This window comes from Perca flavescens, chromosome 1 (assembly GCF_004354835.1).
Source record: "Perca flavescens isolate YP-PL-M2 chromosome 1, PFLA_1.0, whole genome shotgun sequence".
NCBI classification, from domain to species: Eukaryota; Metazoa; Chordata; class Actinopteri; order Perciformes; family Percidae; genus Perca; species Perca flavescens.
The window spans coordinates 21,853,595-21,871,085 of record NC_041331.1 but is presented as its reverse complement, the minus strand read 5'-3'; the positions used below and the strand labels follow the sequence as shown (position 1 = coordinate 21,871,085).

Below are 17,491 nucleotides of genomic sequence, written 5' to 3'. Positions count from 1 at the left end.
TCAAGTTTTTAATGTTGGTTAGCTGTTTTCTAATCGCAGAGGTGATTGGATGGTTAGCACCTGTATGTCATTAGTTTATAACTGTAACATCCTGTGCTTTTCTTTTCAGTTGTGATAAACATGTTGAGTATAATCCGCAAGAAATGCATAAATGACCTTTGAATATTTAGTTATGTAATACCACAATTTCTGCCAATGTGTTGGAAAAAAGATCCTGTAAGTAATTATGAGAAACTTTCTCAAAATGAGTTAGTATCTCAAAATAACAGTTTTTCTCAAAATATTCCAAGTATATGTCAATGGGTAGTGTTCGCTGTAGACTGGCTGGTGTTTTTCAGAGGTAAGGGGGTGTGTCTGTGTCCCATACGGGTATCTGCCTCGGAGAGACTGAGCAGAGGCGGGAAATGGCGCCTGGTAACACAACGATGTGTCGTTTCGAAGACGGCCCTTGAGGAGATCTACAGAAAAAGTCGGCTCAGATCACGAAAACACCCACTGCCTCTGTTGTGATGGTCAATCGATCTTGAGTCGTTATCGCCAGACACTGCAGATCACTGTAAAGTAAGTCGGTAACGTTAACCAACATTGTTCGTTCATCTGTCTTCTTTGGCTTGCGGTTAATATAACGTTGGCTAACCAGGATAAATGTTTTCCTTCCCGGTCTGTGCACATCTCTTAGCCCGAAGCAGTTTTTCAAGAAGGCTAGGTAGGGTTAACGCTAAGCTAGCGGTGCTAAGCTAGCTAAGTTAACGTTACACAGCTAAGGGCAGCTAAAACACGGCCTACCACGGACCTGGCTAACCCCTGGTCAACTCGACATTTTAGATTAGCTATTTGGGCTCAAGCTAACGCCAGTCACTAAATATTCGCTAGCATATTAACGTTAATCATATTAGGTATAACGTTAACCGTTTTCACCTTGTTAAAACCATGAATGTTAAGTAGCATTCCGCAACTGAACTGTGTTAATGCTAGGTTTACATAGCTAGCTAGCTATCACTGTCTTTTCTATTTTAATATCCTTCTAGTGAATGTTGAGCTAGAAGTGCTCGTGTAACGTCCCCGCAATTGATGAATGAAATATCACCAACTGCATTGTTAACTAAAGATAACGTCGACGGGATCAACGGATGATTTAGCTAGATAACGTTAACTTTACTATGTTATCTATCTGCTAGCTAGCTAACTACCGTTATCGCTATCGCTAGCTGTTTTGATTAACGATGTCTGACGAATTTCACTCCCATGAAAAGCAAATGATAACCTTGAGTCAACCCGCTCAGTAAACTTAACGCCAGTGACCTAAGTTAATCTTCCTTAATTTTAGTTAATCATTTTAACGTTTTTTTGGTTAAATTGATGGTGCCGCACTGGCTTACTTACGCCAAGTTAGCCTATTGGGTCTCGCATTGGCGAAATGCTAACATTACCGAGTTGTATTAACAGTGTAGCGTTACCTATAGGCGCCACTTGTTAAATCTGACTGTTAAAGAAACTACTTGTAACGTTATACACAGCTATGTTGCACACCTTCATAACCTTGACTCGTAACACACGACCGCTTGTAACGTTAGTTAGTTTAGGTGAGTTAAGCGCAGCAGTGCGAAAGCTTAATAGTCGTGATTATTTCGGGCAACTTTTACAAACGTTGATTTGGGCACGAGTTATGCATCTGGACTAAATGTGTCATCTGCCTAAATATTTCGTTTACAGTTGGCTAGTGTGCATATAAATATATGATTTAGCCTCTGAGTAATTTTTGCAGAGGGAACGGGTTGTCGAACAAGCGAGGCCCTGCTTGTTTCTCCGTTTGCTAGCTCGCTCATGCATTCTCAGTGGCATGCATGTTCTTATTTCCCGCTCACTTGCTCGTACCTAGGTATGTGCATGATCCTTGTTTAGTGGGTGACTTCCTAGCGAGGTAGATGTCTAGCAGCCATGGTGTTGTTGCCATGCAAGCCATGGAGAGATTAAAGCACACAGTAAATATCAGGCTTAATTTTTTTACATAGCAGAAACCGTAAAAAACGTGTGTTGGACATACTAACTTATGCAATGTACAAAAGCAGCACAGGAAAGAGAACATACGAAAAGTTGCATTAACTACAACTAATAGGCATACTGTAGTAGTATTTCTGTGAACATCTGTAAAAATGTTTATAATAGATTCAAGTTAATCACATTACAGGGGCAATCACATACAGTAGTGAGTCAGTTAAGCCCGAGACACATTAAGCCGATAATCGGCCATCGGACAATCTGGCGAGGTCAGTGACTCAAGTCTGTTCGGTGTGTTCCGAGCCGTCGTCCGTCCTAGGGGCCGTCTGCCTTCATTTTGGCCGATTTTACATGTATAATCGGCGGGGCGGGCACTGCCGGCAGTCGGGCTCAAATGACCCATCTGATTGGTAGGGCACTCGGAGCGAAATGAGCGTGACTAGAGTCTCTCAAAATCTGACAGATCTTTTAAACTGACCTTTTTTGATCTGATCTGTTAAAAATAATGAGGATATTCACCAATGATATACAAACGTTGCATCTGCAAAGACAAGCGGTGGTGACACAGAGACCATCAGCAATACTGATTTAGGACAACCTGTGGGATATTTTTGCTCAACATAACTTAATACGGAGCTTAAAATATCCAACTAGTTGAGTAGTACCTCTGACCGATTCACAAAAACAAACATGAGGTTCATAGACATTTACTTTTTTTTTTTTTCTTTTTTTTTTTAACTAGGCTTTCATTCATAATATATGAGGAGCAGGAAGAGATTTAGTAGGGCAGTCAACAAAGTAGTTTTTCAAGTTTTGAACCAATTACTGATTTGACAAGGAACTGTTGTCTGGTGTGTAAAATAGTACTGTGAGTAATACAGCATTGAACTGCAGAAGTATTATGATCTTGCTAGTTACTTTTTACAGACATAATTTTATAGAAAATATATGAAGGACCGTGTCAGTACTGTGATGTCTTTATCCAAATTGTAAATTGTTTTGGTTAAGGGTTAAATCATTTCCAAAATCACAAAGGCATCAAGAGAGGTCCTCTACCACAGTGGCTTAAGAATAGAAGCCCTAAAGACATTGTGTAAAACATATATAGTTTTAAACAATATTATTTGTACTTGTAGTCCGTTGATCCAAAATAACTGAATGATTTAATGGGATATTAAATCAACAATATTGGCAATATTTTGTGTTGTATAGCTTTTTGTCAAGTCAAAATACTGTGACCGGGAAGAGGGAACTAATTTTTACCCTCTTCTATTCTAACTATTTATTGCATGGCAAAATAAATAGAATACAAGCCCAAAGTTGAACTCACAAGTTTGTCTGTGAATTTGATATAAAAAAAAAAAAAAAAAAAATCAGTTTCTTAACTCAAACATTGTATTTTCTAAAATGATCTCAGATAATCTTAAATATTTATTAGATTATAATTTTTTCCAACTTTCTAGGGCTGGAGCCGAATGTTCGGATATCCGTTTGTTAGGGGGCTATTCGGTTTTCCATTTTGGGATTAAAATATTTGTTTTTTGGTTTTGTTCTGTAATAAAGTTGAGACAGAAAAAACTTTTGTAGAAATGCAACCCAACGTCATGCTGCGGTGGCCAGGTATGGTCATGCAACCGGCGATCAGACTTGTCAGTCCGTTTTGATGTGGTGTGAGAGTTCCGTACAGTAAACCGGAAACATTGCTGCCTCTTTTTGCCACAAGAAAGTTTTAAAACCCTATGAGGTTAAAAAACGAAATGCGTGCATTGAACTGCCCAGTAGTTAGTTTAACAGCTGCCTGTTAATGCAACAACAAAGCACAGTCTCTTTTCTCTTCCTCCGTGGAATCAAGCTGCCTTCAATTGTGGTCGGAAATGTCGAGATATATATATATATATATATATATATATATATATATATATATATATATATATATATATATATATATATATATATATATATATATATATATATATATATATATATAAACGATCTGATGGAAAACAATAATGGTGAAATATATAGTTGACTTATGCAAAATATGGGGGCGGGGGGGGGTAAATACCACAACAGGACGTCACACGAATGACCCATTAAAGTGACACTCGCACTGCCACACAACCCTGCAGCGTTTGCTTTAGTTGGTCTGAGTACCGATCAGCAAGACATTTTTTAAGCCCAAAAAATTTAATTTGGGACAGCCCTAAAACAATCTCCTAGATAGATGTTTTGGTGTAGCTGACTTTTTTTCAATAGCACCCCTCCAATCAAAAACATTTTATTCAAGGACAATGTTGGGTGCTATAATATCAGTGTTTTTGTCTCAAACTAGTACATTGACATTCATGTAAATTCACTTTCAGGCTTGCCCCACTTTTCCTGCCTGCATGTTACTTAAATGTTACCATGTACTCTGAATCTGTTCAATTGCCCGTTGGTGTTTTTGTGCGTGCACCTCTGATGTGTTCATGGATACACCCCTGTGTAAATGCAAAGCAGATGTAGTGAAGGACATTTACAGTATGTACGATTTACAATATGTATTGAGAGGGTGCTATTGTGTGTTTAGGGTCCCTGACAGGTTGTGGATATGTCCAGATACATTTTCAGCCAGCTGCTGTTACATAAGCACAAGATGCTGGCATGCTTGACTGACAGACAATTCATGTTCACTGTGAATAAGTTCTCCTCGTGCATTGTGGAGGACAATGCTGACCAGTTAAATCCCTCAGTTTAAGAGAATAAGGAGTCTGTTTTCTTCAAATACGTTTCAGCTCAGATTAGGTACACTTAAAAACCTTTGTCTATGTTTACAGTTTTTCAGTTACTGTATTTTGTTGTCTCTACTTCAAGTGTGTGTGTGTGTGTGTGTGTGTGTGTGTGTGTGTGTTTTTTTTTTTTTTATACTGTACGAATGGAAGGCAAGCCAGCTGTGGCTGCCGTGATCCACTGTGATGTAAGTGAAATGGGATCTTGAATGCATCCAGATGTTGGCAGAAAATGCTCCACCACTACAGATAGATACACCCCACAGACTAAGACATTTTAAAAGTTAAAACAGTTTAGACCGTTAGAACAACCTGTTTGTCCACCTTAACACTTGAGTATTTGCTTAAGTGAGTTTCCTTGACTGTACTGTCGTATTGATTTCCTCCCTCTGCCATCTTTTCCTGTGTCTGATGTTCTGAAAAACAGCCTTACATGTGACTGCTAAAACAATGAGGCTGAGAATGCGTAAGGCGTCTCAGCAGCCGAACCCCAGTCTGGCAAGCCGCCCATCCCGTACCAAGCGGAGGCATTCAGAAGTAGAAGAGGACACTCCCACTAGTGGAGGGAGGGGCATATTCTCCACCATCAAGAAGTTCATCAGAGGAAATGCTGTTAAGGTAACTACCTCATTGATCACATCAAAGGACTCTGCTTTGTCGTTGACTTCAATGCAAATATGAGTGTGGTGCCCCTTCTGGGAGCATTGAAAAAGTGTCCTCCTCTCTGTGTGTTTGGTTTTTACAGTGCTACCTAAGGCACTTCTGTTTTAAAAACTGTATTTAGCAATGTGCTCTCCAGGTCGCAGAGTTAAATACAGTGTTTCTTAATGCAGAGTGTCATGTTTCCCAGGAAATGTCTGGAGGAATGCAGCAGCTTGTCTGAGAACTCGGACTTGGTTCTAATTTTAGCTTCTGGCTCACAGAGTTGGTGTGCAGGAACAGGAGGCTGTAACAAGTGGAAAATTCAACCTGGGTAAAAGAGGCTTTTCCTCTGGAAAGAGACTGGGGCTTTGAGATGTTTTCATGGTCCTCCCTGCATTTCCTCATAATTCCTAAATTAAGACTTGTAGCATATTACTAAAATTATTAATCGGCCACAGGTTGTTCTTGGCCGATACTCGGTAAAAAATATGTGATCGGGAGGTCGACAATAATTCTTTCTAGTCGCCAATTTAGCATTTTTTTTATTTTGTATGTAAGTTGATGCAGGTAATGTGGAACCAACGTTCACAAGCGTGAGTTCCGCCCCGACATTTATGTTATCTGCTAGCAACATGAACGGAGGAAAAGAGGTTATATAATAGAGGCGACACTCCATTGGGTCGCCAATACAACATCTGCGCGCAGTCACCCCGCTGCCGCAATTTTGGACTGAACTCAAGTGTTTGCATTAATGATGGAGATACGTAAAATATGCCATTCCTACTCACGAAAGGGATTAATCTGTTTAAAATTGCTAGTAAACAACAACAACAACAACAACCATGGCAGTCATTTAATCTAAACACCTTCCCTTTTTTTTTTTTACCTGTTAGTAGTCATAATAGTGACATGTAGGCTTAACAAAAGGCTGAAATTGAAGCTAGGCTGAACTTGTCAAACTGGATGGTAATGGTCATTATAATGCTTCTGCAGTGCTTTAGAATGTTTAAAGGTCCGATGACATGGTGCTTTTTGGATGCTTTTATATAGACCTTAGTGGTCCCCTAATACTGTATCTGAAGTCTCTTTCCTGAAATTCAGCCTTGGTGCAGAATTACAGCCAGTAGAGCCAGTCCCATAATGAGCGCTCCTTAGGATGTGCCATCTCTGTGTCTGTAGCTATTGAGGAGCAGATGGGGGGGGGCAGGGTGGGGGTGTGGCCTTGACCAACTGCCACTTTGCTCATTTGAAAGCCATAGAGTAGTAGAGATGAACTGCGCCTCGCCTGTAAAGTAGACGAGAGCAGGCGGCAGCAGCGGGGGGCGTTGACAAAAGTCCGCTCTCAAGTCGGACAGTTCTCCATCTGATTCCAGCAGCATTCAGGATGAACAGGAAGTCACACAAACACTGTGGTCCGATTCCGATTTTAATAAAATGTTATCAGACCCATATATCAGCTCCTACACGGTCTCCAGTTGATTTTATTATGACAGAGTAGCTGTCAAAATTCTCTACATGCGATCTGTTGCTGATTTTAATTACCAACAGACTGTAGATGATCCATAACCTGAACAGATTTAGTCTCTCTGACTTCTAAACGTACTATCGGCCTCACAACAGGTGTTCTGTACAGAATAAGCCTTTAAATCAGACAAATAGCAGTTAAAATCCCTCCGATTAAAAATCAATAAAAAAGTTTATATAAAACGTCATGTTGAGTCGATTCTGAACCAATTAGCTGTTCAATCAGCTGAGAAGCCGGCGTTTCCCAGCATGCCCTGGGTCCGCCTGCGTCCGCCTGGTTCTTGCAGTTGGTGAAAAGCAACTGCGCTACCTGCGTCTCAGAACCGCGGCTGCCTTGGTCTCGTGAGATTATGGTTGCCCACGTGTGCATGACGTCAGAGCAAGTCGGACACAAATCTAACCGGCATGCATTGGGCGGCGATCGCCGGTGATCGATTCTGCGCAGATCTGGCTCATCTCGAACGAGCCTAGTGTCTCTCTTTTTAATGGGCAGGCCAAATTCTCTGGGTGGGCAAAGCAGAGAAAGGGGAGGTAACCTTGCTCCTTATGACCTCATAAGGAGCAAGATTCCAGATCGGCCCATCTGAGCTTTCATTTTCTCAAAGGCAGAGCAGGATACCCAGGGCTCGGTTTACACCTATCTCCATTTCTAGCCACTGGGGGACCATAGGCAGGCTGGGGGAACGCATATTAATGTTAAAAAACCTCAAAGTGAAATTTTCATGCCATGGGACCTTTTTAACATCTAGCTGCTGTGAAGGGTCTCCAGCAGACGACCGCCCTGATTGCAGCACTACCTCCACATTGCGTGGGCCAGACCCACACAGCTGCTCCGCAACTCCCATAAGCGACCTCCGTATCATCTTTTGGATCACAGCCGACACTAAGAGCTGTGTCCTCCACACGGTGACTAGACACCAGTCCCGTAATACGATTGAGAAAATCGGGGAATTGTTTCAGAATATTTTTCCGGACTCTGACATCTGATGTCTCTTTTGAAAGTGTGATATAGGTCTTAAATTTAATTCATTATGGTCTTAAAAAGTCTTAGATTTGACTTGGTGAAACCTGCAAAAACCCTGTGCATGATGTCCTGTCTCCTTAAGGTGCAGCAGGAGAGCCCAGCCAAGAAGACACGCATCCACTGTGATGTGGACAACAACCTGATCACCTCTACAACCCCGAGCACCAACACCCCCAGCCGGACTATCACCAGGGTTGGCAGGAGAGGCTCCCTTAATGGACGTGAGTGGCTCTCAAAGAACACCAATCACGGTCTTTATTTTCCACCTTTCTCCGTTAACTCTCCTAAACCTGTCACGTCTCCTCTGCAGAAGCAACCAATCACGACAGGAGTAAGGAGAAGCCCAATGGCAATCTGGAGGAGACGACGGCCGCTGAGCTACCCACGAGCCCTCCCAGAACCACCCTTCTTGGGACCATCTTCTCCCCTGTTTTCAACTTCTTCTCACCAGCTAAAAATGGTAAGCAGATCCTGAGGCGGCCTGTTTGATTCATGGCTAGCATTGTGCTCAAACCTATAGCATATCTGTATGTATCTCATAGTGGTGATGTAGGTCTTTTGTTATGTCGGGGTAGTACACAGCTCAAACTCTTTGTATGTGTTTTTCAGCCTCCTCTGGCTCAGACTCCCCAGACCAGGCATTAGAGGCCGAGGAGATAGTCAAGCAGCTGGACATAGAGCAAGCTGTGGAGACGCCCACCAGCACAGCCACTTGTACACAGGAACTGTGTGCCACCACTAACTTCTACTCTAGTGTATCACAGCTGCCACCTATGCGACCTCCACACATCCCCGAGGTATCTCCCACAGCAAGGGATGGAGAGCTCTGTGCTGATGCTGACCTTCCACCACTCACAGGTAGATACTGCAGCTAGGAACACGTGGTCTCTGAAACATTTTTTAAGTCATGTTGAGGTAATAAAATCTTGCTATTTTGTGTTTTCTGTTTCTAATCTTGTTCACATTTTGTCCAAGCTCCAGGCTCCAGTCCAGATCTGGCATATGTGGACGCTCCTCCCACCGCTGTACCACCAGAGGCAACCTATGAGGAAGACTGGGAAGTCTTTGACCCGTGAGTAAAGCACTGCACTCATAAAATGCATAGTCCGATAGCCAGACCTCATTGAACAGCATTTACAACAAAACCAGAATGCCGCAATTTGGAAATCAAGGGGTAGTGGGATAGTTTAAACAAGCATGAGGGGTAAGCAAAGGTGTGGGACAAACATTAACTCTCTGCAAATGGGAGCATTGTTTGTAGCATGGGAGACATTGGATTTGTCCAAATCACAATTAAAGTTAAAGGTGAACTATTATGCTTTTCTGTATTTTCTGTCCTATCAATAATGTTATGTCGGAGTTTCATGTTAAACATGGCCAGAGCTTCAAATAATGAGGTAAATGTATTTCAGAGAAATCCCCATGAGCTAAAACGTTCAGATTTCCCACTGTTCTGAACGATCTGGTTTCAACAGTTTTATTTTTTTTTCCTACTCTCGGCTCGGTGTTGAGGCCCGTTTATGCTTGTGTGTTAAATCGGTGCCGTGGGTACGTACGTAGGTTCTTGAAGATTTGGATCCTATGCCGTAGCTTGGTGTGCACCTCTCAAAAAGTTTAACTACACGGCGAAGCAGACTGCAACAGCTATGATTGGTCCGCATGGCCGTGGCTTGGTAGCAAGCCTGCACAATTCGGGGAAAAATATGAATCAAGATTTTTTTAGCTTAGAATGGATATCCCGATTCTCTGCCACGATTTTTTCTCACGGTGTGTAATGTTTATTGCACACATGAACCATGACAAAACAAAAAAAATTGGCAGTACCAAACACAGATTCTTTTTTTTTTTTTTTTTTTTCACCACAAGCCTGTAAACAATAGAGGCTTCAATTGATAAAGAAAATAAAGTAAATACTGCCCATTTAAGTACAGTAGGCTACCAAAAATGGTACATAACATATATTAAACATAACATATTGAACTAAATATGGCCCTGATACCGGCTCTATCTGAACTCCTTGAACATGTCTTTACATAATTAAAACATGTCAATCAACATGCCTTAGCTACAGCTTCAGTCTCTAGAGAAATGGAGTTTGTAAATTGCCAATTTAAGTACGTTATCAAAAACAGAATTATTTCTCTATTATTTGCCCACTCTTTAATTGCTTGCCTTTTATATAATTAACATTCAACTAGCCATTCAAGTAAGTTACCAGAAATAGAATTTTAACACACTGCGCTGAATATGGCCCTGAACATGGCTGTAAATAGGCTAATTGAAACGTCTTTCGGACCTCTTGCCTCGTACGGCTTCATCATATTGCAGTTTGTGGTGACGTCTGAGGTGCTGGTAAAGTCTTGTGGTGTTACATTGCAGTGCTGCAATGAGGGCAAAGCATGCCTCGCAAATCACATCAGACTGACCCTCGTCGTCTTGCTTGAATCCAAAATACTTCCACACCAACCTTTTTCGGAACGAGTTCGGTTTGAGACTGAGTGGTTGGCTGATTCTCGTCACCTGTACCTGGGTTTTCTTCGGTATCCGTTTGGTTTATTTCCGAACTTCCGCGCTCGCTCGACGAGTGAAACACGTGACTAAAAGGCGCTTTGTCATTGGCTGAGGGTGAAGACCTGAACTGTGTGAGAGATGTCCTACCAAAATAAAGGCCGAAAATCTTTTTTTTTTTTTTTTTTTTTTTTTATAAATCAAAGTCATTTAAAAATTTAATCGTGAACAGGGAGAATTGAGATCGTGATTTTATAACGATTTATCGTGCAGGCCTACTTGGTAGTGTTGCATTTCCCCCTCCTCATTTCCTGGTTCTCCTTCTCCGTAAACAACGTGAAATCAAGGAAAGGGTTAACCTTTCCTGCTACAGCTTTCCGACCGTGGTCAGAAAACACGGGAGACAATTTATTTCTCTCACTATGCCTCCAGAGTCGGTACTTGCTCTGAAGCTAATCTCGTCACTCTCTCACTCGCTCTGCACACACTCCCCACACACACACACATGCCAGCTCTGCTATTCTCTTAAAGAGATCGACGCACACACCAACGCAGAAGTATAAACTTCAGGCCACTTATATTCTATTGCTGTGCACTGCTAACTATAGTAGCTGCGCGCTAATGCCAGGGAAACCTGTAATCTTGGCTGCCAATGTTGTTAATTTCTCCTCAATTTCGGGTCGTACAGCTGCTGAAACATGTCCGGTTGTGTCATATTTGGTTTATAAGCCTTTTATTGTTGTTTTTACGGTACAAAGTCCTGCTGTATACTTGTTGAAGCCGGACACCAACTGTACGGCGACAACAAGAACGAGATGCTGACTGCTGACCAATCAGAGCAGACTGAGCTTTTTCGAGAGGTGGCTTAAAGAGACAGGCGCTCCAACAGAGCGTCTCAGATAAAGGGTAAATACAGGTGCAGCAGCCATGGGCAGTATGGGAAAAATAGTGTTTTTTGAAAATGTAAAGCATGTACTAGTACAAACACAAAATACAAGTATGAACCTGAAAATGCTATATAATAGATCACCTTTTAAGACAAATGATATCCAGAACACCACCTGATCGCCTAACCAACAACAAAGTAATAAAGCCAGCAGCAGAACTGACAAAGTTTGAGCCAAACAAAGTATTCCACTTTTGTAAGAATATTGTGGTTTTAATTATCTAAAAGTATGTGTGATGTTTTGATTTGTAGGTATTTCTTCATCAAGCACGTCCCTCCTCTGACAGAAGAGCAGCTCACTCGTAAGCCAGCCTTGCCGCTGAAGACACGCAGCACGCCTGAATTCTCTCTGGTCCTCGACCTGGTCAGTTATAGTTGCAACAACAAATCATTTATTCGTTGATTTATTTATTTTTAAAGCTCTACGGAAATTTAGAAATGTATCATAAGATTGAGAAAAGTTTCCTAGTATTTTCTCTGTTGTGTTCATTAGGATGAAACGTTAGTTCACTGCAGTTTAAATGAGCTGGAGGACGCAGCACTTACCTTCCCTGTCCTCTTTCAAGATGTCATTTACCAGGTGAGTGCTGTCTTACAGGAATGTTTCTCTAGGTTTATTTCATGATGCCACTAGAGGGGGATAAAGTGGCATTTGTATAAAGCCTTACTTTGAGGATGGTATACTTGCAAAAATAGACAAAGTTGTCATACAGTTGAACTATCCAATTCAATAGACAAGCCTAAATAAATACTATTTTGATAAAACGTATGTTGACCTGCAGTAACCATTGTCTGTGTTTGCTTACGTCTGTCATATGCAGGTGTATGTGCGCTTGAGGCCGTTCTTTCGAGAGTTTCTGGAACGCATGTCTCAAATCTATGAGGTAAATGTAACCTCGACTCATCTTAGTTTATCCAATTAATGCATCAGAAAAAATGTTTGTGTGTGTATATATAAATGAATGAATAAATGTACCTTTTTAAAATGTCTCCCTTTCCCAGATCATCCTTTTTACAGCCTCTAAAAAGGTATATGCAGACAAACTGCTCAACATCTTGGATCCTAAAAAGCAGCTTGTGAGGTACGGTATGTTTTGTATTAGTCTGTTCTAATTGCACGATAAACTCAAAAGCTGAGCCTGTATGAAAAGAGGCGGAGCTCCAAAAGCTGTGTGCAGCACCGGTGTTGACATGTGCTTTCGTTGAGGTGTCAGTGTTGTGGTTTTTCTGAATAATTGATTGCTCTGACCTTGTCATTGATTGCTCCCCCCCCTTTCTTCTCCCTCTTTCCTTTCATTCCCTACTGCAACTGTAGACACAGGTTGTTTCGTGAGCATTGTGTCTGTGTCCAGGGAAACTACATCAAGGACCTCAACATCTTGGGCAGAGATCTGTCCAAGACCATCATTATCGACAATTCACCGCAAGCCTTTGCATATCAGGTGTGAACACCTAAACACAATAGAACACAGGGGATTTTGTGTCATCTGGTTATCGACAGGCATCAGTAATTGTCACCAGTAAAAAGTCAACCGGCTCTTTTTTAAAAATAACTAAGTCATTGATGCAAACAACATGTAGCTTCTAAACAAATACAGCTGGCTACAACAAACCTAAAACAAACTTGACCTCAATATGGGTTTGATTGGGTAAATTGCGTGCCCCACATGTGTACTATGTGTGGTAGTGATTATTAAACCGACTTTAGTCTGGTATCTGACTGGAAAACGTTTTATTTTTCTCGCACACCTGCGGCGACTGACGTTTTCCCTCATTGGAAAACCCCGACATTTCCATGTGCTGCTCTGATTAATTACCAGGAAGCAAAAGTAGGACGTGGTTGATTAATCATCGCAACCTGCTGAGCTGAAAAGGACAGGTTCTGACACATCTAGTGATCAGTTTATTTACCAGATTACTGTCTAAACAATGGCCTCACTCATTAGACATGTGGCATCTCCTTGGCTTGTTTTCCCTGAAACTTAACACTATAGTTCATTAAAGTGTAAAAATGTCTTGTGATATTAGTGTGGGAAACTCAGTGTTTTTGATTTCAGTTCTCTTGTTACATTTGAGAGACACATCTGAGGTCGGTTAACAATACAAAGACGTTACTGATTGAATTGCAGTTGACTTTTTTTTTTTGTCCCTACAGTTGTCCAATGGTATTCCCATAGAAAGCTGGTTCATGGACAAGAATGACAATGAGCTGCTGAAGCTGGTGCCCTTCCTGGAAAAGTTGGTTGAGATGGTAAGATATCCTACTGTTCTTATAGCGATTGTGGGACCTTTCACGACCGCTACATCAAAGTAATATTTTTGTAGATGTAATTTAATTTGATCTTTAATCTCTTCCTTTCATGGTTCACTTGCCTGCTGAACTCGTCAGAATGAGGATGTGCGGCCGCACGTTCGGGAGAGGTTCCGGCTTCACGACTTGTTGCCCCCTGATTGAACTTGACCACAGACTCTCAGAACGGGACAACATGAAATGACTGAAAAGAACATGCGTGTAAAAAGCCCCTCTTTGGATTACAAACTACAACATTGCCATTACTGTTAAAATTTTAGCCTTTTTTTAAATTTTGTTTTTGTTTTTAAATCCACCGTTGCTTTTTTTAAAAAAAAGAAAAAAACATTTTTAAAGATCTGGATGAAATTTTCTAAATACATAGATAAAATTACACGCGCTATGAACAAGCCCAGGTAAACTCCTCTTTTTGACTGACTCTCCAGCTGTGGAACATCTTGGTGCTGGTTTAGTGGATATAGGAAAGCCACCTGGTAAAGAGGAACTCAAGCCCGGCCGAGTTCCTGAACCCAAAACCAACCCCTGGTGCTCACGCTGTTGGCGCTGACGAATAACTATGCTCTGTGGCTACAGACCATTTTTAGTGGGAATGACTGGCCTGTAAATCAATGTGTGTATGTTTACTCCTAGCCACACACAAACACACACTGATTTGGTGTTTGGCAAACCTACAATCTGTAGCCTTTAAAATCATATGCATTCCTTCGTAGCCGAGTCAAGTTTCTATTGTTGGTTGCAGTTTTTTTTTCTTTTTCTGGTAAAACTGGTGTTTCATTGTTTAAAAAAGAAAAGGAAAAAAATGTTTTACTTCTGTTTGTAAGATATAATGTTTTAAAAGGGGTCGTGTACGATTTTATTGTAATCCTTTTTTTTTTTTTTTTTTCTTCTTTCTATTAGGAGAACATGGGTGCATATTAATGACAGTCCACTGCATAGTCAAACGAAATGGAATTACTCCAGGACTTTAAGTATAGTTTGTTCTTGTTCTAACAAATAGGTTTAAATTGATGTGTTGGCGTCACTGTGGACACATGACTCCTTATTTAAATGTTAGGATCAAAAATCTCCTTACCTGTAAATCTGACATATTGTAAAGGTTTGAGGGTTATTCATTTTCAAAGTGATATGTGTCAATGTTAACCTTTCTTTAATAATAGTATTTGATTTGTCTATAATCAGTATTGTCTTTTACTCCTAATCAAGTATTCTGGCTAAAATCAGAGCTCTTTCTTTTAGTTGTAATGTGATGGCAGTAGCATTATGACTAATGTAGCACATCTCTGCCAGTGTGTCATAAAGTCTACCCATGGTAGAAACCTATGGCCAGACCCTGTATCAGCCATATCTGGCACCAGCAACATACTGTTTTAACAGTCAGCTTCACTGACTGCTACTCTTACCAGTTTCATTTTTTTTTTTTTTTTTTTTTTTTTACATACTTTTCTTTTTTATGTTTAGTGCAGTTTAAAACGTGTTTAAGAATGGTAACTATATGAATGTGTTTCTGCCTGACATTAGCCTGGACACTCAAGCCCAACTGACATTTTACTCCTCTGTTGTTTCAACTTAATTTATTTAATGGAGACAAACAGTAGGCAGAAATGTAGATGTTTTTGTTCGCATCCTTACAAGCCTAAACCTGGGTGATAAAGACAGAAAGCTCACATGCCTGACTGTCTTCTGTCATTGCCCAAAACCCTCAAGAGTTGACTTGAATCTCTGCCTGAATTTGGCATGCACTGTTCAACCTTTTTCAGTTCTTGTTCAGTTTAAATCAAAGTGCATTTTATGTTAAAGCAAATGAGTGTTTGGATTTGTCTGGGTTGCCTGTACAGTGCCATACGATCCCCCTCCTTAGAAATCCCCCTGCCCCCATAGCATTTCCTACGCTCTCACCCCTAAAATGCTTAGATGGAAAGAGACAATCAGACCTCAAATCTTTGCAGATACCTGGAGACACCCAGACTTCCCCTATTAATATTTTTTTTTTCCTTCGGTGTGCTGTATGTATTGCGTACTGTGATTCCATTGAGTTGTACCTCGGTCCCCCCCTGTGAGTTAAGTTGCCAGGTGAATCCTGCTGTGCCCTGCCCAAACAATCCCTGCTGCTCACTTAATGCAGGTTGTGCATCAGAGATGGTTTTCATCTGTTAAGCGCCTGCCTGCCTTTTGCCTCTTTTTTTTTTTCTTCTTTTTTTTCACCCAAAGTTAGTAGCTCTCCAGAAATTAGGACTAGTTTGTATTCAAGTTTGTTACAGGGCACAATGGTGTTTGCTCAGACATAATGTTATGGGTACACATGTCCAGACTATGAATGTAAATTGTACATGGGGGGTGAAGTCTTAAGTGTCTTTCCAAATTCCTTGTTTTGTTCTCTCCTCATCAACTAAAACAAACCGATGAGAGAGGGATGGTAGCTCGTATCTACCATTCATAGAGAGGAGGCAAGAGCAATGTGCATGTATGGAAGAGGAAACATGTCTTGAGGTCCCACCATGGTAGCCCCCTCCCTACCCCTATGAGCTCTCACCATCCTGACTGCCATCTCCAAGCCTAATCTTGAGTGTGTGAGACCAGGTGGGCTCATCCCCCTCAGTGTGATTATAGTTATCGGTCATTGCTTGTGTCTGAAGGGTTGGTGGGAGGCATTTGATACTTTTCATCTAGCTCCTTTTTATGTGCATTATCAGTTTATTGTACACGAAGTGTTGTACAATACATGCAGCTTCATGTTTAAAAAAAATCCTTAAAGTAAGGAAAATCTTTTGTATTTTTGATTTCAAAAGGCATGTCATATCTACTTTTTAAATGTATTAATGAAGATTTAACTTTACATCAGATGGAGTGTTTTTTTTCTTACAAATATCTGTATGTTTAGTTTAGCGCAATGTCACTGAACTGTTAAATTTAGCATGTAGAGAATACCGCTTGCTTTGTGGGAAAGTCCTGAATTAAATTTTAATCATGGCACTTTTTCTGCAGAAAAGAGCAATTGTGTTAATGATTTTTTTTTTTCCTCCAATATCCATTAAGCCATTTTACTTGCAAGAATTGCTATTTGTGCTTTAGATGTATTAAAACATGTTTTAAGACATCTTTGTTAGCCGTCAGGCTATATGCTATTGTAAAGTGTACATACGGATACATTGAATTTCTGAAACAAAACCTCTTGCATGCCCTTTGTTTTTATTTCTCTTGTCTGAGATTATGCTGATGATTTGGGACAATTCATGCGATAAAGGAGGAATGTTTAAGTCTAATGGTACACTTTATGCTTATGAGTTAAGAGATATTTGTAGAATCTATGTCCCCATCTTTGCCTAAAATAATAGGGACAGGCTCACTGTATCAATTGTAGTAGCATTAAAAGGCCCTTTAACGGATAAGTATTAATTTCACCAGGGTTCATACTGTATACTTTTAATTAATAGTATTTTATAATTTTGACTCCTAGCATCATCTTCTTCCAGTGATGATTTTATTAATTGATTGTATTTTAATGGTGTTCTCTGTGGTTTAGAGGGGTTTACAGAAGAAAAACACTTAGCCCTGATTTTGTAACTACTTTGAAGGGGTTTAAAAAAAGAACCGTGTCTATTTGCACCCCGGTGAATAGCCTATAGGCCACACAGCTGAGTTATTCACACCCTGCGACATAACAAAAACATGTTGCTCACGTGCACCGAAATCATGGCCGACCTTCATCTTCCTTGACAGCAGAAACTGGCATATTAAGAAAGTTTTGTCTCTTTATAACAATTGAATTTCTA

The 17,491-nt window shown here is 40.6% G+C and overlaps 1 protein-coding gene across 1 annotated transcript; it reads left to right on the top strand.

The window, feature by feature from the left end:
• The first annotated feature begins 381 nt into the window (after positions 1 to 381).
• Positions 382 to 16,709, top strand: ctdspl2b (CTD (carboxy-terminal domain, RNA polymerase II, polypeptide A) small phosphatase like 2b). Its single transcript, XM_028574549.1, has 13 exons — positions 382 to 561; positions 5,194 to 5,384; positions 8,039 to 8,177; positions 8,267 to 8,416; positions 8,566 to 8,814; positions 8,932 to 9,028; positions 11,663 to 11,774; positions 11,904 to 11,990; positions 12,232 to 12,294; positions 12,413 to 12,492; positions 12,726 to 12,852; positions 13,566 to 13,661; positions 13,800 to 16,709. The coding sequence occupies exons 2-13, from the start codon at positions 5,217 to 5,219 to the stop codon at positions 13,863 to 13,865; spliced, it is 1,434 nt and encodes a 477-aa protein (XP_028430350.1). The 5' UTR covers positions 382 to 561; positions 5,194 to 5,216; the 3' UTR covers positions 13,866 to 16,709.
• Positions 16,710 to 17,491: the final 782 nt, after the last annotated feature.